The sequence below is a fragment of the Euwallacea similis genome, chromosome 11, assembly GCF_039881205.1.
Source record: "Euwallacea similis isolate ESF13 chromosome 11, ESF131.1, whole genome shotgun sequence".
Classification (NCBI taxonomy): Eukaryota; Metazoa; Arthropoda; class Insecta; order Coleoptera; family Curculionidae; genus Euwallacea; species Euwallacea similis.
Window position 1 is genome coordinate 4,053,615 of NC_089619.1, and position 26,988 is coordinate 4,080,602.

The window sequence follows — 26,988 nt, forward strand, 5'->3', positions numbered from 1 at the left end:
TTGATGTATAAGTTCTGCGGTGCTAATAATGATATTGTTCTCAAGGGAAAATGGTAAAAATTGGTATTAGTAGTGGGAAATAACGTGCGACTAGTATCAATACTTGAACGAAATTTGCTGAAGTTGGAGTTTTTTTAAATTATGCCGTAAAGGCAAATCTTTTACTCCTCAAAAAAATGGTTGATCAATTTAAATAGTCGAGAGGAAAAAAGAAAGTGTAGATACTTTTAATGTCAACAATGGTCAACAAATGAAAAATTAATTGGTTCCCAGAGATTTTTTCCAGAGAACAACGTGAAAAATCTTAACGGTTTATTATTTTAAGGACCAATATATTAGAAGCCTGACAATTTTTTACCAAGAGGATAACTGTCATCCTCTTGGTCCTATTTCTGGCTTTGACATCCATGTTTTTATGTAAATTACCTGCTTCGCAAATAAATAAAAAAAAAGTAAATCTAGTGGAAAAAACTGTAATGAAGTATGTGTATAAATAACGATATGAAAGAAAGACAACCACATGAAAGCAAAAAACTGAAAATCGTATGTTTTCCTACACTCCTCTTTTATTACCCATCGGTGTAATTACATTCCAAAACGTATACCTACAGTTCCATTGGGATATTAAGCCACGAAAGCTCGGAAATTGTAGGCGGATTGCGCCCATCCCTTCAAAGGTTGCCATAAAAAAATAGGTTAAGGGCAAATGAATAACGGAGCAGCCTTTCCGAGTGGATTCCCCGTTTAAAAGGGATTTAAGTATATGTTCAGTTGTAAAACATTTCTTTGACGGTTCGGATGAATAGATTTACTATTATCCTAAACAAAGTTCGAATTAGGCAGTTTTTGTTCTTATATTTTGTAATCCCGACGAAGAACGAGATGAGATTCCCTTTAATCGTGGAATGGTTAGATCCCACAGACACAAGTCCATATGCTTAATATTATTAGACTACGGTCACATAGTGAGTTCAAATGTAAAGGAAGAACTAAACAACAGAATAGATTGAAATAATACTGATTACAAAAATAAGACACTCCGACAACCCGCTTCACAAAAGTGAAATTAAATTATACAAAAACGCATACTTCAGAGAAAATGTAAATATCCACACTGTGTCCAAGATAATGACATCCAGCCAGGGGATTTCGTAAATGGAAACAGACGTGGAGTTGATTAAATTGTGAAACTTGCGCAATTTGGAGGTCAACGAAATACTGCTTTGAAATGTGTATATTTCGTACCTAGTACTTATGCATATACAGGGTATTTCAAATTCGACCCTCACCATTGGGATCTCGTAAACTAGAAGAGATATGAAGAAGATTAAATGGGGGCAAAGTTGCGTAATCTAGCGCTTGATCGAATACCATTTTCAAAACTTTAATTTTTCAAGTACTTCCGAAGATATCCGAGAAAAACTAAAAATTGGAGAATCCATTTTTTTTTTAACGTTATTTGACAAGGAAGATCAAATCCATAAGCACATTTTCATTACCACTTTTTCTCAGCTACACGATGACATATTCAGATTTGCCATTCGACGTTTCGTCTTTCGGCTACCATTATCAATTTTATTTTGTCTTATGGGCGCCATATTGAATTTTTCTGGCGAAAAATAGTGCGTTTCATTCTGATTTCGTTGATATAAAACTTCTTATAATTTACTTTTTTAAAAGCCGAAATATTTAAATAAAAAGAAATATTACATAGTTGGCCTTGACTCCATCGAAAGACTTTCTTTTGTTCGCGATATATAACAGAACTCCTCCAACGAGATTAAAGCGTGTGCAGATTTCCAATGAAAATGAGCTTCAGAAATAAAGAGAAACGAGATATGTTAAGACTTTATTACAAATTTTATTGGAACAGTTCGAAAAGAGTTCAAATGTATTTTGAGTTATATCCGGGAAGACAACAGCCGCATAGAACATTATTTAAAACTTTGGATGAACATTTCAAAAGCACCAAACTCACCAAACTGACTAAAAACCTAAAATGAAGTATGAAAGCAGAAAGGAAGAAGATTTTCAAAGGTACCAAACTCAGCTAAGTGTTCATCCAAAGTTTTAAATAATGTTCTATGCGGCTGTTGTCTTCCCGGATATAACTCAAAATACATTTGAACTCTTTTCGAACTGTTCCAATAAAATTTGTAATAAAGTCTTAACATATCTCGTTTCTCTTTATTTCTGAAGCTCATTTTCATTGGAAATCTGCACACGCTTTAATCTCGTTGGAGGAGTTCTGTTATATATCGCGAACAAAAGAAAGTCTTTCGATGGAGTCAAGGCCAACTATGTAATATTTCTTTTTATTTAAATATTTCGGCTTTTAAAAAAGTAAATTATAAGAAGTTTTATATCAACGAAATCAGAATGAAACGCACTATTTTTCGCCAGAAAAATTCAATATGGCGCCCATAAGACAAAATAAAATTGATAATGGTAGCCGAAAGACGAAACGTCGGATGGCAAATCTGAATATGTCATCGTGTAGCTGAGAAAAAGTGGTAATGAAAATGTGCTTATGGATTTGATCTTCCTTGTCAAATAACGTTAAAAAAAAATGGATTCTCCAATTTTTAGTTTTTCTCGGATATCTTCGGAAGTACTCGAAAAATTAAAGTTTTGAAAATGGTATTCGATCAAGCGCTAGATTACGCAACTTTGCCCCCATTTAATCTTCTTCATATCTCTTCTAGTTTTCGAGATCCCAATGGTGAGGGTCGAATTTGAAATACCCTGTATAGTAAAAAAGGATATTCCAATTTTCGTTTTAGTAAATACCCAATTCAGAATTCAAGATCAGAACTGAATTTTCAACTTATTTTTATTTTTAAATTTTCAGCAATGAACTATCATGTTTTTAACATAAACCACCACGATGTACAGATTGACTTGGGCAACCTTATCGTGGACGACTTTCATACTTATGAATCTTTGTTCGGGTGAACTCAGGTTATTATCAATGCTCTTTCTTTTTACAGTTGTTTTGTGTTTATACTATGTTTTTCTCAAAGATCCTGGAGAATCTTATCAGGTTTTTCAATCGGTCTTTTACTAAAACGCAACGGCAAGTCATTGCTAAAAAGCTACCATTTTCACACCAATTTTTAATTTTGCTCGTACTTTCAAAATCAAAATTTGCTGACCTCTTAATGTTCAAAATGAGAATTTCATTGTACAGAAAATGTGCAGAATAAAAAAAAATCCAATATGTCCACCCACTATAGGAGATCTTAATTACTAAAAAGCTCGTAATAAAAATGAGCTTCATTCCGCTATTTCCATAGTGCGAGGCCCCATGATACATCGACGAATGCAACGGACAATTAATCAAACCTTATCCAGATTTCCTCTTTCCATAACAGCTTAATTAATTCGACGCTTTCCATATAAAAACGCTTTTAATGTTCAACGTTTTCACAAGTATGAAAGAGCGTAGGAATCCGTAACGAGAAATAATATTTTGGAACTTTTTTTTGTTACATAATGATATTGAGCTCTGGATAAAGGCAGCCATGTATTATGTCGTTTTAACGATGCAAAGGAAAGCGGAACAATTTGCCGCGGAAAATTGACATGTTGTAGACTAGATGGGGAGATAACAAGGTACTTATTTAAAAATAAGACCGCTTTCAGTACGCCTCCATTAACAGAAATGTCGGTTTCTAATAACGGTTCATATATTAGCTTGACATTTGCCTGAAGTACATTGATGGTAGATCCTTATCAACGTAGAAATGCCAAAACTAGAATCTCAAAAATGTAAGAGTTACAAGGTGAAGTAAAAAGACAACACGCACAAATTCTCTTAAAATTCTCAGGTGTAATATAATAGGAGTAATGAAAATAATAATTTTTGTAAAGTTTGCACTCGCGCAAATTCAATTTCGTTGTACGAATTGTACATTAAGACGGGAGTTTCATTAACCACGTTCTCGATAAATATGCATGCAAAATGGAAATATGTCAGTTTGTATGTCACATTTCTAGAACGACTAGAAAAACTATTGAAATAATCGTATTAGTGTAAATTATCGCTCTAATTTGCACTAGTTTTGCAATTGCACTTGCCACTGAACTGCAAATTTAATAAAATTTAATTTACAGGAATGCAAACTGGTAAAACATTATTGATAATTTGCGTTGCACTTATTATCTCAAAAGATTTACTTTTAAATGTTTCAGATTAGAGACATTTCAAAAAAGTTGTGATATGTGTGTCCCTTACCTTTCGATGGACTGTTATTATAGAATTTAAAACAATATCCACTTCAGGACTCACGTCTATTGACTTGTCCATGTCCAACTTCAACAAAGCCACAGCGATAAAGCATTACCGAATTTAACAATAAGCTCGGACTCGCGTAGACAAAACAAGACAGTACAAACTGAATAATGATTATCTCACCTGATTCAGGTATAACACAATTCCTGGATTTACCGCGTGAATGCTTCGCTCCTGTCGGCTTTAAATTACGAGTTTGACACTTCATTTACCATTTTGTTAATCCTCTAATCCTGCTATACCCTTCCGCATTACACTCTGTTTTGAATATCTTGATGTATTTGCAAATGCAATAACTTATTGAATAATTTAGGCTGGTATAAATAATCCGACTTTCGAGTGCAAAAATTATGTAATTACATTTCCACAGAAGAGGTAAATGTCCAAACATTGTGTTAAAATTAAATTGAAAATGTGAAATATTTTTTGACTTTAGATTTTGATAATTGTTTCATTTTTAATTGAGAACTTTAATCGAATTCAAAGAAAATCAGAGTTAAAGTGCTTACATGTTAATAGAAGATTGCATAAATCCAGTAATATTGTGGTGTCTTTATTATATAATTATTTTATGTAATCGACCAAAAAATGAATTAAAAATATTTGAACATATTCTATACTGTTTATTAACAAGCATTTCGATTTTGGAATAATAAAAATTTACATGCGTTTAAAGATCATAATCAGTTCCCACAAGAACAACGTTTTGGAAATCGTAAATAAGTGATTTAATATTTCACCATTAGAGTCAATTAAATGAAATCAGAAATCGGCTGAGTGAAGAATATAATCTTTTCAACCAGGTTCAGTGCCATCTTAGCATGTTTTACCAGTAAGAGTATAAAGAATGATTACATGAGCAATATGTAGGAAAATTGATTCGGAGAATTGGTAGAATATGATTGCCGGCAAGATTTCCCGAATTGACACTGTTGGAATTTTATCCACAGGCCACGTATAAACAGATATTTTCTCAACGGAATTATATTGAGGAACTGAGAGAGAAAAGACGAATAATATGTGAACGTAGGCGTATAAATAGAGAAAAGATAGGAGAGAAATGTTTCTGTTGTTTGTCCAAGAAACATTTTCTTGAAAGCTGATACCATCGCTTATTTCACAGCCTTGGCTCAAGTTCCTAGAAATTACTTCCGGTTTAGTGCTAGGACAGATATACTGTAGTAAGTGACAACACGTGACGGGTCGGCAGGTGCAGGAAGTTGGGAGCAGGAGTTTGGCGGTGAACTTATTAAAGTGCATTAGTTTCAAGAATTTAATTTCTTAACCCCAAGAATACATAAATGAGGAGCCTAGAGTAACAGAGAGCATATTCCTAAAATAATTAGTGCGCCCATGGGCAAACCAGAAAATTAGGAAAGAAGTTCTTTTTGGGCGAAATCTATAGGTCAATTTACGGTGTTTTGTTTCACTGATGACCTTTTTTATCTAAGCGTCTTCGATGTGGGTTTGATGGCTAAATTCATTTAATAAATGGAAAAGGGGAGGCTTATCTGACCTATACTCGGAAAGACTATTGTGTTAAGTATTCTCATTTTTCTTGAGGTAATTTGCTGATTAGCGCTCCCTTTACTTCCACTGATCGCATAATTGCAATTTCAAAATGGCTTAAGCCCCTGATGTCTATTATAAAATGGAACTGAAGTACTATCTGATCCACTTCGAATTTAATCAGGACGATGCAGCCCTAATTCTTTCTTTACAAGAGTTAACTTGCAATTTCTCTGATTTAATGGCACATAAAGGTAATAATCAGTTTCTTCATCCCAAAAAGCTGCACTCTTAAATAGCATTATTAGAAATAACAGGTATCTCATTAAACTGGCTAAATAACGTTTAATTTTACTGCACTCTAGAATTTGAGTGGAAGTTCATATTACCTTCTCATTCCTTGTTATGCAAGATTTAATAGAGCAATTAGAGAAGCAACGCTAGAGAACTCGAACTACATTATTTAATACCAATGTAATTTGCCAAGAGGGATGTTTGAAGCCTGGAATATTTTGCAGTTTCATTAAGCCGTTTGTTAATGCGGCTCAACGGCTATCAAAGGAAACCTCGGATTCGACAGATAACCGATAACAATCAGAGAGCACGTAAAGAAGCGTGACTTCAATTTAGCTTCACACAGATTTTTCTCTTTTTCCGGTTCTGTTTTTATACTATTGATGCTTCGGCTGCCGCACTTCTAACCATTAGGGGGTAACTTATTTGTATTTGCTGTTTTTTCTGTTGTCTACAGCAGTTCCGTTTTAGAAGAAAAATAGGATGTTACATTTCCAGTGTTCGGATGACTTAAAGACATTTAAATATATTCATTAAAAATTCTAATTACGTAAACTAATCAAAGAGTTGCACATAATTAAATCACAACGGATGCATTTTGGGAATTTGCAGCAGTAAAGCGCTGTAGCACATACTGAAGTTGCTGACTGATTTTTGTCTGGCAATTTGATTTCACAAGCAGCTCTTAACTTCATCTTATGAAAAGTAAAAATTAAAAATCGTAGATTTTAAGCGTAGTACACTCGATCGTTTTAGGATAGAGCTATAGCGAAATGCAACCGCTTCAATAGAGCTGCAGCGCCGATATTCCCTGAATGCACCCAATGATACACTACAATCTACCATACAGCTGTAGTGTTGGTGATATTTCGCAACGTCTATCAAAAATCTTCGTCAAAAAATTGTCTGGGAATATATCACAGTGATGGTGAGTTCCCACTAAATTTCTTTGAAGAATCTTATATAGATATACGTGGATGGAGTATCAATTTGGGTCAAACTGCCAAAGTATAAAAGAGAGCAGAAACAAAGGGGAGTGTGGAACTTTTTAACTTCGGAATTAATTTGTTCGGGTCTCTGGACAAGTTTGTGTGAGGCGTAATAAATTTGTCTTTCTTGGAGTAATATAGTATTTCAAGAGAATGTCTCTGATTAATTTTGGAATTAGACACTTGAGGAATTAATTTTGGTCAGTGTTAACTGATTTTACGGAGAATGTAGACGTTATAAGAGAAATAGAAGAGATAAGAGATATCCAACTTTTTACAAAATTTTTCAAAACTATTTTCGCAATTTTCAAGATGTCAAAACCCCGCTTTTTCATATAAAACATCCTGTATATTATAATACATATGATACATAATATAACCCAATAATACATTAATCTAGATAAAACTCCTTGAAAAGTAAAAATCTTGCGAACACTTTTGGAAATATTCACAATATTCGCTAATATCTGGAAGGTAATATTTGAAACTTGTATTTCCTATATACGGGTGCTAAAAAAAGAGTCTCCAGCTGACTTGGAATAACCTGTATATTAAAAATTACAACAAAAGGAAGTGCTATACATTCATGAAATATTTGCTACCTTAACTCAAATTCGATAAGACAACTATCGGCACCCAATCAACTGATTAAGAGATAAACCTCTAAGACATTGATAATCTAAGAGGAAAAAGTTGCCCGTCTATATTTGAATATCGAGTTAGCTATCTATAATGCAATTAGATTTTTCCAGGTTAACTACTCGTTAGCGATAAGTAAGAGACGGTATCGAGGAAGAACCATAACGCGGCGAAATCTCCTTTACTGAAGACTTTTTCAAAATTGCTTAATTAGTCAATCTGCATATTGGGATTTATACTTAATAGAGGCAAGTTTTGATAACATCGATTTATTCTTATTTGAATTCGTGCTCAATTTGACTTCGGATTCTGAAAGGCCTACATCGCAAAGCATTCACTCTGACTGAACAGGATTTGAAACCCTGATATGACGGAACAAATATTTAATTACAATTTCTGGAGCGAATGAATTCCAGAGTTTTTGTTGGCTATCGATTTCTATGATTTCGGTTTGGTAGTATGTCGGCAGTATAGTTGGTATAAACTTGGATGCAAATGCGTATCGTCTTGAAAGATTTCGTCGGAACGAATGTGATGGACGTTGGAATAAGTGAAAATAAACATTAAGTGCTAAGAATAATAGAAAAATTTGGAGGTAGTGGGGGGCTGCACCTTGCAGAAGAAGCACTTCATACAGTAGTACTAGAACAGTATAGACGTTTTTTTAATACATTGGACAAATTTAGCTCAATTCAACTAACTGTCTTTCCACTACCTACACGAATACCTACAGCAAGACAACCGAAGGAATGTTGCAGCCCTATTGTTGCACCTAAAATACAACCCGAAGCGAATTCAATAGCGGCCATAAAACAAGCGAGCACAATGACCTTTCCTACACTCCAGCCCAGTAACTCAGCCCCCAGTCCCCGAGCAACCTCCAATCTCCAACCTACCTGTTTGCTTCCAAACTTCCAATTCTTGAACATTACTCCCGCAGGAAACGAATTTATTCTTTCCAATTTCCCGTGCAGAATTTGGGAAATTGGTTTACTCTACATGCATATGACTTTCAATTGGTGTAATTTGCTCAATCACATACATGCCTCCTCACATCGCAGTCTATGTCACCGCACTGTAATTGACCGATTTGTACATAAACAATATGGACCTAGTAAAATTGAGAAATCGAGATTGACACACGTGAGTATCACCGGAATTTGTAACAATTGACAATTCGAAATTCGCGTAAGCCGGCGGCAGGATGGTGTCAGTGGACGGATAGGTTTGCGCCCGCTCGACAACAGGACAGGATCTTTCCGAGAGTGACGTCACACTGCCCGGGATCCTGCTGCCTCGTATTCCTGCTTTCGCGGGTGCGTTTCCTGTCGGAAGCCACGCGGTCGGGAGGGATCGGGAGGAATCGGGCACGTGGATGTCGAGTTGCGATCATAGAGTGCAACAATTACATCATATGTAATGAATATCAGTATCCAGGCATGAACACTTAGTCATTTATAACAATACTTTTCATAGCTCAGATGGAATAGAGATTTTGAACTCTAATTTCTATAACTGTACTTTGTACTTTGCGCACTATTTGGCAACGTTGTTTGTACAGATGTTGCAATTTAAATAGCCAGTTTAATTTGCATTTTGTAACAAGCGAAGGAATAAGTACATTCTGATGGATATGATGAATGCGTAACTTTTGATGTTAGAGAAAAGTTTATTTGTTTAAGACTCTATGAAGAGGGCTGTAAACAAGCTTATTCTTCATTCGTAACACTCAACGATGACGTGTATTTGGCTTTTGTTTCCATGACTATCACAATGTAACAACGAGAAGGAAAATTCACATGGTTTATCTTCCCTCTCGGAAACCGCGCAGAGAGTTCGCAATAATTCTGTTTTATTTAAGAAATTTAATTATGAGTTTTTCGATTACTTTCTCAAACATTTTTGAAGAAACTGGCAGAAGTGATATAGGTGTATCATTAACTATATTTTAATGATTACTCTTTTTGCAGATATCTCGAAAACCATTACAGATACAACGCAAAATTAAAAAAAATAATCAAAATCAGAAAAAAATTATATCATTTTGTAAAACGCCAAAAGTGACAACGTGAGGTGAAGTTCACTTTACCACATATGTGTGTGAAAAGTCTCTTTACCGGACGGTGGAAGAAAAATCGTAATTTCAACATTATTTGTTAAGTAGAGGAAAAGCAAAGCATATGAATTCAACCATGACATTGAGGTGTCTGCACTTGTTTTATAAATTTAATTAGTCTTAGTAATAAGTCTCACAATATCATTGATAATTTACGGGCGATAAAAAACATTTGACAATTTTAATTAAAATAACATATTTAAGAAGCATATACCTTTGAGTTCAAAGGTAGCATTATGATAGATGCCCGTGAGAATTTTTGGTCATTTTCGTATTTCTTGAATATATCAAATTAACCGTAATTATTTTTAATGGAAAAGAAAATTTTCTTTAAAACTAGTCGAGTCTATACCTCAAAACACAACGGTCTCTGCTTGCATGTGTGGTCTGGAAACCACAGAAGGCAGAGTCTGAATTTCAAGAGCAGTGAAAAGGTGTGAATGCAAAAGCGAAAATTTAGTGAATTTAATGTTTAGTCTGAAATTATGTGTATCAATCAAGGGTTAAGGTCCATGTATGCCGGAAACAGCAAAATGCGAGAATAATTCTGGAAACTTCATATTTCCAGCAAGTTAATATAAATTGTTACAACAGACGTCCATTGAATAACAAACCTTATATTTTCTATTAGACCTATTATTCAGCAGTGCTTTCCCCCAGTCAAAACGACTTCCCTATATAATATCAAATATATACATTATTAAACCTTAAACCGCGCTTTCCCACAAAGGAAGCATATTTTCTTTTCATCTTCCCTTTTACATTTATTTAGTGGAGATGTGTGTGGTGGTTATACTTGCTTATTTTAGCTTCAATGCACCCGTGATTACATATCTTCCCATTGATCTTCTCTTTTTGTACTTATTCCTAAAGGATTGTGCAGGAGGAAACGAAAACAAATAAGACTGATTAATGAATATGATTTCCCAAAAATCCAATTTTTAATGCCTTCAGTAAATACAGGAAATTAAATTGCTTAATCGAACGGATGGAGAAAATGATTTAATTTCCAAAAATACATCAGTTATTAGGCTGTTTTATATGTTTTAGAATTAGGACAATGAGAAAGCAACAATCGTTTGTTTCCTGTTTTAGAATTTTATGGATTGTTGAATGAAGGAGTACTTACGTCTCTCAATGGTCTGATTATAACATACCAGTTTATAGCAAATAACTTGGAAATTCTTTATAGGCTAACTCAGAATGTTGATAATAGAATCAAAGTTTATAATAGTCGTTATTGAAATTTATATTACGTTCCTGAACCCTATTCTTCAAAATTTGAAGTAATTTGTAAAGTAAAGATACGTATTTACCTTCTTTTCTCCAAATTTTAATTTCATATATAACTTTTAGAATGATACGATACAATTTTATAGCCCCTACTTAAATGTTTCACTGAAAACTCAAACATAAGTTTGCGGTTTGTTATCTGAAGGGTAAGCGGCCCTAAATGGGTTGCCCTATTATGTAAACAAATATAAGTTTGTCGGTCCTGACGAATGTACAGTTGGCTGGTGCTGATAACGAATAGGCAACATGACAATATAACAGTTTTAAAACTGCCAGTAGGGGTTAAATATTAGTATTGCTATTACTTTTAGCCTTCATAGCTGCTAACATTGAAATTAGATCAAGATCAAGATTGGAATTTTTCAATTTTATATGCACTAAACGCAAAATGAAATAAAAATATATATAAATGAACTAGACATACGTATGTAACTATTATGTAACTATGAATTTAACCTTAGTCATCTTCCCTGCCCGCAATCCTGTTTTTTATACCAGATTTTGTATTTGCATCGAGAACAACAATTTTTTACACACGCACCTGAGTGCGAAAAATTGTACTTTCTCGTATTACCGCAGAAAAGAAGACCAGGTGCTATTGCATGATACATGCATTGATAATCTTAAAGTGATTGGTGACGTGTGTTCATCAAATAGAATATATCTGACGTTAAAATATGCTCATGGAAAAAATAATGTTCCTGACCCTTGAAGAAAGGGTATTTCCCACACTTTACTGCTTGTCCGAATCCGAATCATTTGATCCTTTTTCCCGTACTAGTGAACACAAAAATTCGTACGGTAAAACTACTTTACAGAAAAATGTGTTTCACGCACTTGCCTTCTTATCCAACGGCAGTTGCATGCGTTAAAGTATCACTCTTCGCACTTGTTAAAATAATTACTATTTTAAGAACAATATGATATTCTGCAAAAAATTGATTTATTGCAGAATGTTGTCAAGTGACAGAAGCCAAGATAACATCTGCAAGTAAAAAAAATCTCTTTAAAACTCTGTTTATAGATTCATGTAACATGTCATTAAAAAGTTAAACAAACCTGTTCATATGCCTGGAGCAGTTTATATGTAGAACAGGTATGGTTAAAGTTAATCTACCGTATCACATAAGGTATTGTAAGCACAGGAAAACTTCTTACGTACAGCCAATGAAAATCGAGATTTAAGAAAGCAGGTTCTGACATCATTCAAATCTTGCAACAAAACTCTTTCTACATACTCACTGAAAACTTTCCTACACAATGAAAGAACTAACAATTGGGGGATGAAGCCGAACACAACGTCATTTCTCTTTTGACAGTAATGTCAGATAATACCCAAATTTATAGACTGAGCTCAAAAAGTAAGCAACACGTGCGAAAGTGTGTCAATACCGCACTCTATTGCTGACCGAATTTCGCTTCGAATCGTTTGACTAACTGCAATAAACGCGCGGTAAAATATCACTTTCCGCACTTGTTAGGTGGTAGATATTTACACAACAGTCGGTAAAAGCAAACTCTTTAAGCACGAGCTCCAGGCGAAAGCGGCAATTACACGAGTGTGAAATTTGTTTATTTTTAATTGCCCGATAATAATTATTTTATATTTTATTCATAATTTTTAAGAAACCTTTATTTATTTTCTCGGAAATCCTGAGCAGTTTGAAATGTTTTATTAATACAGGGATGTGCACAAGGACTTACGTGAGTTTCAATTTTTAAAATGAGCGTTCTTCCAGTCATACCTGAAGAAGTTGTTAAATTCCCTATTATAAATTAAACCCCATATATAATACTACTTTTAGAGTCATTCTGTAGTGTAAGAATATTAAATCATTACTCTCTTCCTTTTTTCTAAGGAGGCATTGGAATTCTGATATATTGCCCCCGTATAACATGAAATATATTACACCTGTTCATAATATGCAGTAAAGATAACACTGACAATGTCTAATTTTTGACACTATTTTACTGCTGTCAAGACTGATATCATTATAAGATCGGTTCATAGGTGGACCAGTACCGTAAAGGTACTTAGTTAAAAAAATTGCTGTATTTTAAACGTATTGGACATTTTCTAAAATATAACGAATTTGCACTGACTTTAAATCTGGCTTAATAAATAGTTTGCATAACCTCAAAATATATGATTCTCAAGAATTTATAGGGGGGCAATATGATAGAGTTCCAATGTTCGCTTAAAATAAAATACAGCCTAAACAAATAGATATGTATATTCGATGTTACGAGTACAAACGATATTAACACGAATAATTGTGACGGTGTAAAATTCGACGAGGGCAAAGAGATACAGAATATTAAATAACTAATATCTGAACAGACGAGCGCTAAATTCACTCGAATGTTTAAAATGAAATGAGAACAAAACATATTGCAGCCATTTGTTCTAAATACCGAATTACCGTCGTTTTTGCTATTCACAATTTTCTCTCGCAAAACCTTTTCATAATATTACAAGAGAAAAATGGACAGTGAAATGAGCAATGTCCACAATTATTTCGCGAAAGGTAATTTAAAAAATGACTTCTGGGCACATTTTTCGCCTTACCGGACCTAACCTAACGCAGTAATAAGTGTAGCGAACAAAGTCTGGAAACTAGATAGGAGATTTCCCCTGGGTTTGGAAAGATTGAACACTCGAGATAAACGGGATTCGTTTGGGAGATTTACGAGTTTGCAAGTACGGGTGTGAATATAGTTTTTAGGGACATTGCATAATATAAAAAACTATGGTATTTAAAAGAAGTTGCCGGTATAGAAAGCAGGAAAAACATTAAAAAAATTCGTACTGGCGTTTATTCAAGAAAAGCACCCGGAAAGATCTGAGAAATTGCTTTGTCGGCGCCCTAAATTAAAGACAAAAACCCTTGGAAGCGAAGAAACTTTTAATGAAAAGGGCCGAGGCCTGAACGAAATTGTTAAACATGTTTATGTTTTGGCAATTCGATTTTAAGGCAATAAACCCAGTTTCAAGAGAAACTGTTACAGTTACAAGTAGAAATGACATTACGTTATAAATTGAGATTTGAATGAAATTTCGAGAATATTTTCGACTACAATTGAATAAAGGATAAATAAAAAGAATAAAAAAAAGGAATAAAGGAAAGAAAAAGTGTATATCTTTTAGTGTAAAAATGTTCGTTATTTGCGGAGCTGAATTTTTAATGTTCTGATAAAGTAGGAAATAATTATCTAATGATGGTATTATAGCACGAGACCTGGAAAGTATGCATTGATAGGATCTCACTTATTGTTTACTATTTATTAAAATTTTGTTTTAACACCACGCGATCGCATCAACCTCAAGTTAACTTACTGAAAGGGGTAAAAAGTTATTTCCGTGCCACACCCCTGTCCTACCCCCCAATTTCGTGTTAATGTCCACTGTTCGTCACGTGTCCTCCCTAAAATATAAGGAGTGGCCCTTGTCCGACCTGAATCACACTCGCAGTAGTCCGAATTCATTACAATTATTCATTATAAACTAAAATTGACCCCATAGAATTTTAGTTATGCAGTAGGTTGAATTTATGGCTGGCTAACTTAGTAAAAAATATTTAGTGGTTAAAAGTTTGTGCAGTTGTCCACCTATCATCTCAGTTTCGTCACTTAATTCCCCTCGCTCCGCTACAGCATTATATTTAATGAAAGCTTTGGTGACTTCCTGTATCCAAAATTTGGAATTTTCCGCTCAGCCAGAGAAAATCGCGACATACAGTGGTTTTCAGACAGTGAAATTTACAAAACACATGCCTGGAGCACTGTAAATAGAGAAAAAAACTCTCTACTTTCATACATTTAAAAATCCGGCATAATTGATCGCTCATTCACCCCCCGGAAATCCCTAACAAAACTTTAATAATTTACCCATTTTATCTTTTTCGATATCGAAGTCCCCCGTGATATTGGAATATTTCTAAAAGTTTTTCCTCAAATAAGAAAAAAAAATGATAATGTGAAACGGAAGGTAAAATAGAGCCATTTACTTTTATTCTTCAGTTTCTCTCGTATTTTCAGTTTTTTATTGACTCGTTTAAATAAATAGAGGTCTCGAAATGGTCAATCAGTTCGGAGGAGATGTGGATTATTGAATCTATTTCAATTTAAAACGACTTACAATATTGTATTTTCTTGGAAAATTGAGATCACTTCGAAAGAATAAAAGCAATTAGAATTTACTCACGGCTATAAAACGTTCCTGCTCTGGGGTTGTTCCGTTGATGTAACTACATACCTGGAACAAATTTAAAAAAATATTTAGAACATCTTAGTTTAACCATAAATATGAGTAGAAATTTACAACTTAACAATAAGCAAACAACAATTGAAATGAATGGAGCTCGACTCCTACATATCATGAATATGGTAAAGCTCATTCACTCTGATTATATGCGTCTACTACACAATGACATTTTGGTCCAACAATATAAATTACGATCAGTTAATAACCGTTATTTCCGGTGTTGATCTAAGTATACACAGACATAACCATTACACCATGCACCAGTCGTAAACAGTAATGCTATACGAAGTGCAATCTTGTGGAGAATAAGTTCTTGAGATCAAGAGATTTTTCTTTTAAAAAAGAAAACGTAATCTCCTCAAGTAATAACATTAATCTCGCTAAACTCAAATCTCGGCCCATTCCTCATCTGAATTATCCAGTTTTAAAATTCAGTTTGGTTGTTTTTCTCAAGAAGAAATTTACATATTTTTCCCTAAGAGCAGCTATAAAATTTAAATTTTTCTAGATTTACATTGTTTCGAATCCACTTACATATTTGTGTCAGTCAAGAAAATGTCCCACATTTATAAGGGTCGAAACCTGGTGACCTGTTTCTAAATATCTACTAGAATAATGTAACTTCTATTATTTAACTATACGGAACTAACTAATTACTTTGGGAAATAGAACAATTAATCACGTTGTTTCCAAAACCACACATCTGCCACAAACCACAGAGCCCTACGTTGGCCCTCTATTTATCCTTATTGTGTATAATATTTCTTGCTTCCGATGGATTATCCAGACTTTGAGCCGTTTGCCCCTTTACAAATGGGCAATTTGAATGCCGAAAACGACCAGACTACTCAGCAAAATTATAATCTACTGAGTTGCAGATTTAAAGTACGCTTGCACTGATAAGAAAGCAATTTTCAGCTTTAGAAACATGCTGCAGCTATATAAAGATGTAAAGATTTGAAATATTTGTGAAAATCTATAGAAAATCGATGATTATTTAGCGCGACGACTTGTGACTTCTGAAATTGAGGAATAAAAAACGGGCCATCCCCGGATTTTAAAACTTTCTGAAGGGTTTGTAGGATTTACGATGAATTCTTGTTTTTTTTTCGTATTTGCGGAGCTTCGAGGGTTTTTGCTCTTACCGGAAATAATTTTGCGCCCACACTTTTGGAATGTATTTGTTTTCAGTTTGAAATTGGCGAATTCTAGGAAACTCCCCCTTCAATGATTTCTGTGGATTCAGTAAAGTTTTTATACGTACCAAAAATGTTTTAGGATTTTTTGCATCTACGGATTTTCGAAAGTTTTACAAGTCTCCTAAAAAATATTCGCATTTGTCTTGATCATTTCACAAAATCAAAAAGTCCGTAGCAATTTCAGATGTATTTATAAATTTTTTTGAAGTCAGAGTGTGGGTGAGTGTATGAATGCTGATTGAAAGGACGAAGAAAAAGTTGTTATTGAATTTAATGGTGTTATTGATATGTGTATTTTTAATAGGCGATTTAAAACTATCAATAAATTTTTTGATTTTGCTGTGATGGAAACTGATTTTGCTACCGTTCTTTTCTTATGCATTATCGCTGTAAAGGTAAGTTAAAAAGTACATTTTGTTATTTTAAGAGTAAAAGTTCAAACTTCAAATCCGTTTTTTCCAGATCGACTGCTTTTAACAAGAAATATTAAGATTACCTTTTATCGATGAAAATGAATACCGAGGACCCTATAAGTTTTTATTTATAAATGACAGACAGTAAGTTATAAAAAAGTTATGGCTGTTTACATTCTGGTAAATCACAATGTGCGGCGTCCTCTGTCGACAAGATTTTTCCCTTAAAGTTTATCAATATACTTAACTAATATTCTATACATTCAAAAGAATAATATACAAGTATGCAATAAAATATTTAATAATTTTAGTGGACCTAATAAAAAATGGATTAAAATAAAAGCTCATAAACTCATAATATTACCTTAGCTGCTTTGAAGGTAAATAAGGGTTTTCCATTATACCATGAATATTCTCCGAATGTAAAACCTAATGGCCCTTGCGGTTAGCATCCTGGAAATCCCTGGAAAATCTCATTTGCATTCCAGTCTTGCTGAGGCTTCATTATTAACCAATGACTTTGTGAAACCACAGAGAAAATAAACGGTCATTTTTATAAGAAATATCTTTGCTTGGACAATGGGTAAGTAAATTTGTAATTGGAATAAAAGTAATGAAAGTTTTATGGTGTGAAAATTCTATTTAAATTTTAAAATGACTGCAAAGCAACGGAAAATTTAGGTTTATAATTTTTAACTGTAAAGTTTAGGTTTATAATGGGAAGCTGTTCTTACATATTAGTCCCACTTTTGGGAATTGTGGAAAGTTGAAAAAGTCAAGGTGGGGAAAAGACTGGTCATGTCTCTACGAACCTTGCGAATAGTTTATTTCAATACTTCCATTGCTGAAAATACATCTCATATTCTTTGCTGCCATCTGAAATCCCTTTTATGTCCTCAAAATAGTTTCCTCGTCAAGTGTCTCCGATTATATTCATTTCCATACGTAATAAATTAGATCTCAATCTTCAAGTATTATTATGTTTTACAACTGATTTATCAATCATATGCTGAACTCAAATTTTTAGTTAATCTGGTAAGGTACTTCACATAATTTTTTTCTTCTTTTCATCTTCACATAATTCTTTTTACAAAATCAATGACTTTAAATGTTAAACCAACTTACCAAAATTAAATTTGGATAATCCTGATAGCTAATCCACTTACATTTACAGGACCATTAGTATCCAACCAGGCAGAATATCAAAGAGATTCCTTCAATCATAGTTTAATTGAAATTTGGTTGGGCGAAACTTTGAAGGTATTGATTCAATTAATTTTCCGAGATTTAATAGGATTTAAGTTGACTCCCAGCGAGAAATACCAGTTAATTTATGCAATTTTCTTGTTTTTCTTTAGTATCTACCAACTTTTGCATTATATCAAGTAGGAAGTAAAGTTTTCAGTCAGAATCACAACCTACAGGCTTCCATTACTTTTCCGTATTTATTTCAGTGACTCAAATATAAATTCATTCGCAGTCAAATCCCTTTGTATGCATTATCTCGAAATCGAAATAGTGTGGCTCGATTTCCGATAAACCTACCTAACGGAAATTGAAGAAATATGACTATATTGCAAAATACTGGTATATAACATGAATATAAACTATACCCACACATTGTTTTGCGAAACGTTCGAGGGAAGCAAGTAAAAGGCAGATAGTCTAGAGATATTGTAACAGCTGTGTTAGCTGTGATCGATAAATCTGAAATCGATATCCTGAAGGCGATGTAATGGCGTGATTTCGTAATATCGATGCATGGAAAAGTTGCTGAATTGGAGAAAAGCTACGCAAGGATATCTCAGAATGCAAATATTTAAATCCACATTATAGAATAAATTCTACTTGTAAAACAATCAAACATGTAATTTTTCTTTTTTGTTCAAAATTCTCCTTCATATGTGAAATTGAATATCATTAAATGTTTCGCTTCAAATTTTTGAAAAAAAAAATGATCCTAGTGAAGTTACTCAGACATTTCATCACGAGTTTTGACATTTTCAAAAATCACAATGCACTTTAGGAAAATTTCCATGCACCTATGTAACATCAGCGATGTAGTTTTTCTTTGTAGATTCTTGCGATGCGCAAAAATTGTGTTTATTCGGATAAATTCGTATCTGAGTAACGTCACTAGAAAACGGGTATTCTTTCTCAAAGTTTGAAACTTAGACAAATGGTGTTCAAATTCAGTAAACTTTGCATTTAAATGGCCTGTTAAAAGAAAGGCGTTCCTTTTCTTCAAATGTATGATAAAAAATGAGAGTTGCCAGAAATTAATCTTATTCACCGCAGCATTGCATTGAATTTCTAAATCAAAAACAAATTTATTCAAAAGGATCCTTATGTTCAAAGAGCCCTAGTACTCAAGAAAAAGTTTTACGTAAAAAAAGTCGGAAAAAGTATATATATTGCACGCATGAACTAACCAGCAAATAACCTGAACTAATCTGAATGAAAGGGCATCCTTATACTTTAGTGCCATAAAAAAAACAAGTCAGGGTTGTAACCACGGGAGAAGTTAGCTACGTTGTCTGGAAATATATTTCGAGAACTTAATTAAATAAAAAAATTCTGTGATCGATTCTATGCTACTACGATAGTTCGTTAGGGTTCCAGTCACATTTAATTCAAACTACAAAAATTTCGAAATCTTATAAGCCAGAATCAGTGAACCGTCTCTTTCGGCACGATAAACGCACACAGCAGCATGTTATAAAATAAGTTTAATTTATCGTAGGTAGTAACAGCTTTCAGTTGCCGAATGAAAACCATTAATGTGGTTCCCTAATGTTCATTATTTATATGGCGAAATAGGTATTAGTTAGTGGAAATATTACTTGTCCTACATACATTGAAAGTTTTATCAAGCAGGTTACTAGTACTTCAGCACCGGTCTCACAGTCTTACAAGTAATAAAGCTAGAAAAAATTTCGTTACTTCAACGCACAACATGTAAGAGTAACACTAGTGTCGACCCAGCTATAATCGAACAACAAAAGATGAAACAACAAAATTTGCGTATCTCAATACAACAATATGCATATACAAATACAAACATTTGAGAAAGCAAAAGTTGCAAATTCATGGCACCTTTTAATGATGGAGCACATGAAAATAGATGGGCTTCTCTACGGTGTCATTGTTGAGAAAACTCTGACATAACATTGCTATTTTGATCCCTAGCAGAACGTGCCGATGGTATTTTGCGGTAGTTGAAGAAAACTCTAAATTCCTATTATTAAGAGGTTCTGTCAAATGATCTTTGTCGTGATAGGTCAAAAAGTATATGTAATTTTAAAATTAATCAAATAATAAGAGAACAAATGAGTTTAACACATAATCGTATTGAGATCGTATTCGCATCAATATATTGGGTGTCTCAAATAAAGTGGGTTCCATGGGGATTATGAAAATGGTAAGAAATACAAGGCATTCATTGACAGTTGTCGATAATCTAAAATTGCCAAATTTCGTACAATTTACACAAACGCTTTATTTATAATTTATGATTTTCGAAAATCACAATTTTCAGTGTTTTGCTCCTATTTTGGCAACTTCTGTACATATTTTTAATTGTAGAACATTTTCTGAACGAGCACAAAAATGCGCATTTTTTTTCTAATTTGAACCACCTTGTATCTCTTACCGTTTCAATAATCCCCATGGAACTCATTTTATTTGAGACATCCCATGATCCTCCTGCATGCATATCAAAATATGATATATCAGTCTCACATTTTCTCCAGATACCAATGATGAGTTTGCACAGTGTGTTGTGAAAAAAAAATAATGTGAATAAATTCGTAATTAAATTATTTTCAGTTTATAGGCTTGGAACATCTGCAACAACTAATAAGGAATTTTTGCTAACGTAGTATCGACAGATGTGCCTTGTGCAGTAATTGTGATGGATACAATGCACAATAGCTTGGAATCTGCTACTTCAAGCAGTAATAATTGCTGATGTTGAAGGCATCTTCTCAAAACTTTTCTGAACATTTTTTATTTATTTGAAATCTTGTTTTATTTCTGTGCGGGACGCAAACATAAATCCTACATTTCTTCCAGCGTGGACCGAAACAATGTTTCTTTACTTCCACAATTTCATATTTTCGTTTCCCTAATGTAACATTATACTTCCATATACAATTCCAGGAGACAACAAAAGTCAACAAACAAAATCACAGGGAATGAAAAAAGCTGTAGTCGTTCCCAGGCCATTTACCATCACTTTTGCCACTTCCTTAAAAGTGTCTTCATGAAAAGGTCTCGAAATGTCTTCTTGTTCTGTTATAGTCAGTGTACACAAAAGGCCTCATATACTTGACGATTGAAATGTGAATACAGTTACCTAAACAGTGCATCATGGAAGGAGAGAAGTTTATTAAAGTATGTCAAAACTTAGACAAACAACATGAAAATGTTATTAAATCGATGGTAGATTTGCATTCAAATTCAACTACCTATTGGTTAATGAAATTCTAGTAACTTAACGGTTCAAATACGTACATACTGGGAATTAAGAGTTAAATATAGATTTATAAAGATAGCAACTCTTCAAATTACACATTTTTTTAAAATCACCCTGTATATCTGATGCCACTGGAAAAACATTTATTTTATACGGCTATAAATAGCATGGCCTCGATAAACGACGAAGTGTCTATATGGCTATAAATAGCATGGTCACGATAAACCACAAAGATTCAAAATTGCATTTTATCCAGTATTTTATTTTGAAAAACGTAAAAAAAGACGACCCGGAAACCTTTTATTGCCAACGGTTATAATACGCTTTAGCCCGTAAAATTTCTTTTAATATAGCTGAAGATCCATGCTCGAGTATTTCTATAAAGCCACTCGATACGGTTTATCGAAAAATGGAATAAATAGCTTGTGCCTCGAAGAGATTGGAATTCTAGGTAAGTACTCTATCTATAGGGCATTTTCGAGGCTAAATAAGAAACTTGATAAGAACGTAAATGAAGATGAAACATATAACTAACAAGAAGGTTAAATTTTAGAAGCGTGTTTAAGCCACATTTTGATGTTTATAAAACTAATAAAACAATCCCAAATACATTCAACCACATGAAACATCTATAGTGTCTCCTCGAAATCTCTTGAGGATCTAAATCGCAATTTCCACATCCTCGGGCATAATTTCTACAATAGCACAGTGCTTTATAGGAAAGACCACTAATCTGCAGAAATTGGAGCTATTAAGGGAGGAATTCCCATTGCTCTCGTCATCAAGGAGTCAACTCCAGCAGCAGTGGGATCTGTTATATTGTTCTGATATTGAAATTACCATGTTAGGGTAATTGTCTGGAGATATTATGGATTTTCGCCGGTTTAACACACGAGTAATGAATGGAAGTTCTGTTCAGTTATGAAGTCAAACATAACTGTGTTAACTGAACGCGAAGGTAAAAGTGTATTTTAATGGTAAAGTTGACATTGCATTAGAGTAATAATTATGCTATTGTTTGTTGATTGATTTGGTTTACTCCGATTTTATGTTTTATGGGTAATTTTCAGTATTTCATAAAAGCGAATAAAATTCCGTATTACAAAATCGAATGTGTATATGACACACTATGCGCTAAATATGGAGTTATCAGTAAGTTGTAATCATATAACTCAATACCAATAGTCTGAGTGGAAGATTACCTTCAAGGTTCTGCATTTTTTTATTTTACAAAGAGATATGGCAGCCATATAGAAGTCAATATGCGGATCTTTCAAAACAAAAAAAAAATTATTGAAATATTGGGGCATCTACCCCAAGAGCGTTCAATAACGATTCACAACATACATGACCGCAAATTCTGTTAATATACTATATATTTCGATATGTCATAGCATGGCAACGTCAGTAGCTATAAGCAGTAGTCGCAAGGGTTGTAATTAAAAGTAAAGATCCTTATAGCTGTACCCATCAATCAATTTTTGTATATGTAAATTTAAAATGCCTTTAAGTCAAAATTTTCCATGTTATTTCTTTATTCAAGTCTCGTAAACTAAAATAGTTAAGTCAACAAATAAAGTTATGATTACCTACTAAAAATCCACGTCTACTTCATTTACTACGATTCCATGTAAATAGAAAAGTGTGAACATCGTTGTAATATTGAAATTTGTGTAGGCGTCTATGGTGATTTGCAGTTTCTTTTCGAGTAGGTTTTGAAAATAAATCGAAATTTTTACAAAACTAAGAACTGATAACTGACAGGTATTGCTTATGATTAATGTCAGTATTGTTGAAGTCGTTAGATTGAACTTGCATGGAAAGGTAGTAACTATTACCACTTTAAACGTTATTATACGACTGTCCAAATTGCCTATGAAAGTCTCACTGATACCCAAAAATTCCATTCTCAGTGATTTAATCAATGGCATTGACTCGCACTTCAAGGAAAATGAAATAACAAACTTAGTTATTATTGTCGTGTAGAAAATACTTGCAAGCGTTAGCCTAGCGCTTTATATTTGAAGACTAGTTGATCAGTGTGTAGATAGGGTTTTTAGTATATCATATATTTTAAAAATTAATGTACAGTATAAAATGCACTTTACCTTGATACGTAGGTTTCGACTCAATGAGGTCACACGCACAGAAATGCTGCTCTTCTTGACCACGTGGGAAGTAAAATACCAGATTGTGGGTTTGGTGCACTATGCTTCTCTTAGAAATAAAACATAAAAATTCAGTGGGTGGTCCACTAAAAAGCTCTTAAACATGAATCAGATTACTTTTTATTAGGTTACAGTGTTCTGGTTTAAACGCATGCATGAAACGCTTAGGACAATAATTCTCAGTCGCTATACCCTGTGCTTGTTCTAACGAATGCATATTCTCAATACGGTCTGCGTATCATATGGGAATTTCCATTTTCACTCCACTTTCCACTCGCTTTAGCCATTATCATCATCCATAATATTTTAGACAAAACACCTGGAAAATGCCAGGGCGTCTGCTTTATGATATAGGCATCCCTCCGTGATTTAACATCCGGGATATTATCTTTTAAACGCAGGGATGGTGCGGATTTTTTTATGTACACGACTGAGTGGGAAATATTTTAACCCAGGGGGATTATTTTAATATGGCCCTTGGAAGTGATTTTGATACATTTGTTGTAAAATGAATATGCAGGATGACAGTTTGAAAACTGACATTGGTTATATTCGGGGAACAAAAGATATATCAAAAATTCCTCGAATTAACTTCTATAGCATCGAGAGGGAACGGAAATGATGTATTAACCAATCCGTTCTCATTTTCCCTCTCCTACCCAGCCATCCCAATTAAATAATATTAAATGGTAAGTCCCTACCTGTGATACCTTTATTATCTTAAATTTCTCAAAAAATGCTTTTCGATGATACCCTACAAAACTACATTTCATCGAGTACTTTTTGGTTGATTAAGGAAAATCTAATTGAAATGTATTACCATTTAATTTATTCATTATTAATTTAATAAATGCTGAAAACCATTGATATTAGTGCCCTGGCAGCAATTTTCTAGGGTGTTATCGAAAAGTATTTTTAGAGAGTTTTAAAATCAAATATTACAAGAAGGGTATTGCTGCCTAACATTACTTAGTCGGGGTGGCCGGGTATGAAAAGATAAGTGAGGATGATTTTAATTATTACATCTTTTTGGTTCCCCCTCGACATTGTAGAACTTGATTCAAGAAATTTTTGATACTTTTTTGTTCCCCAGATATAGCCATTGCAAATTTCTAAATTGTCACTTTGTATAACCCAAATTTAGCTCAAATGGAGTGACAAAACTTCACCGGACCTTCAATAACTGCTACAATTCACTTCTTATAATAAAAAATATAAATTATTGTAATTACAATAATGATTTTTTAAATTTAATATTGGTTAGAAAATTAATGTATTAACTGTATTTATCAAAAGCAATTAAACTAATAGTATACAGCATTTATGTTTATTGCTTTAGCTCACCCCACAAAGGTTGCATGTGAAGCTAGTTAGTGCAGTAACGACATGCGGGTCTATATGCTCCATTGTGCACTCTTCATGCCTTTGTTTTTACTACGTGTAGTTAAGTTAATTAAATTACTCCCAATGATGCCCCCCATTTATTTATTTGAACATGGTAACTGCACATGTAATTATATGTCGCCCCAAGACAACGCTGAAGTCCTAAATTGACATTCTTCAACTACTTTGATACTTTGATTGATTTTAAATTAAAACTAAAATCCGTCACCGTGAAACTAATTTACTCAATTAGATTTAAAAATAAAAACAGCAAAGTTAATAATTACTGCAAGCCACAAGTTCATCGGCATTGGCTCCATGTTTGCGTTATAAAAATAGAATCAGTCAGTCGTATCATCTTCTTCTTTATAGTGGTGCCAGAACTCCTGAATTCTGGATGAGTGTCGAAACCAGAGCCAATTAATTACAGGGCGTTTAATTAATTTGTCGCTTGAGTGGGAAAATGAGAATACTCGTTTGTTCACACAATGTCAGGTCTCGTTATGTTTCTGTCTGGTACTTGACAGACGGAACAGTTTATTAGATGCTTTGTTTTTTTGAAATCACCTCTAAACTTATTCGTCACGATTTTCAAAATTTTACTTGCAAGAAACTTCAATTTAGCCTTCAATGTCAGACGTAAGAATGTATAACTGCATGATGAAGAAGAGCGACCCAGATATGTATTACCTGATTTTGTCGAGCAACATACCCGTTATAAGTAAATGGGGCAAGTTTCAAGATGCAAATTGGTATCTATTCACTCAAGAGCTGGCTTCATCCTTTGAACAAGATAAAGCATACACTATTTAATTTAAAACGAGCATTTTTCTAAATGTGAACGTCGTCGACTTTACTGGAGCAGATTTATTGCTCTAGTTCTTCGAATTGTTTTTTCCTTGTTTTGATAAAGAAGTTGTAAGCGTTGGAAAATTTCCAAACGTCGTTTCTTAAATTCCTTGGTCACAATTTAGAAATTTTGATGAAGGAGCCAAGATTTTTAAACTGCCTCAAGAACTGCGATATTTAATTTACGAGTAGTATGTAATGATCTTGGATTCATTTTTGCTATTTCTTAGAAAATCAGTATATAAAAGCAATGAATTTTCCGATGTTTCAGAAAAAAGAAATGAGTCATTTTCTTGTTCACCATTTTTTGAGACCGATATTCCAGCAACATTTTGATAAAAAATTTCATATAAAAATCGACTTGTTTTGAATGTCTCTATATGCACCTTTTCTGTCTCTATTGCTTTTTGAATCACCCTATATGTAGTTTCAAGACAAACAGCTTTTTTGAACTTTTTCTCCTAAATTTACATATAAAGAAGTTTTCCTTTTGCAAACTCTATCCGTGGGCACACTGTAACACCCACTAGGTGAATAAATTGTTGAAATCTTCTGTACTTATTAACGTGAAATTTTCAGAATGTGTGCTGTACACCCATATGTTACAATCACCGATTTTTACGTGGTAAAATAGGCATTTCGCCCACATGAAAAAAAAGTTCCTTCTTTGTTAAGAAATGTATAAGAAAAAGGAGCAACGGTAACAAAAGTAAATGATTAATTAATATATCTAAATCCGCAAGTTATTTTCTCAGCAATATATGTATTATCAGCATTTTACGTCTTATGGGTTTAATCAAAATTAATACATTATGTAATTAGGATAAGCGTATCACCGATATCCAAGACTTGGCGCTGGAACGCCGATCCATGGCACAATTCATATCTAATCGTTATTGTTGTGATAAGAAATTCACGAAACTCAAAACTAAAAAAAAGAAAGTTTAAAACAAGCCAAATTCATAAACAGTCAACAAACTTTTTAAGAAACTTTTAGGGTGAGCAACTTAAAATGGGAATAAAATCGTTCAACAATTGATGAACATTTTGTTTATATTATGAAGCCTCATGACTATCGCTTTTAATTAGTAATGAATTAAG

General features: G+C 33.5%; 1 protein-coding gene across 5 annotated transcripts in view; it reads right to left on the reverse strand.

The window, feature by feature from the left end:
- The window catches only part of pico, a 112,830-nt gene that overhangs the window by 12,498 nt on the left and 73,344 nt on the right, over positions 1-26,988 (reverse strand). Inside the window, exon 2 of one of the 5 annotated variants that reach the window (XM_066395257.1) lies at positions 15,339-15,389. The exons of 3 other annotated variants lie outside the window; for them this stretch is intronic. In XM_066395257.1, the coding sequence (XP_066251354.1) occupies positions 15,339-15,389 (51 nt within the window). Of the gene's footprint in view, positions 1-8,621; positions 8,748-15,338; positions 15,390-26,988 lie in introns of those variants that run through there. One more of the 5 variants, XM_066395260.1, reaches the window with a different exon arrangement.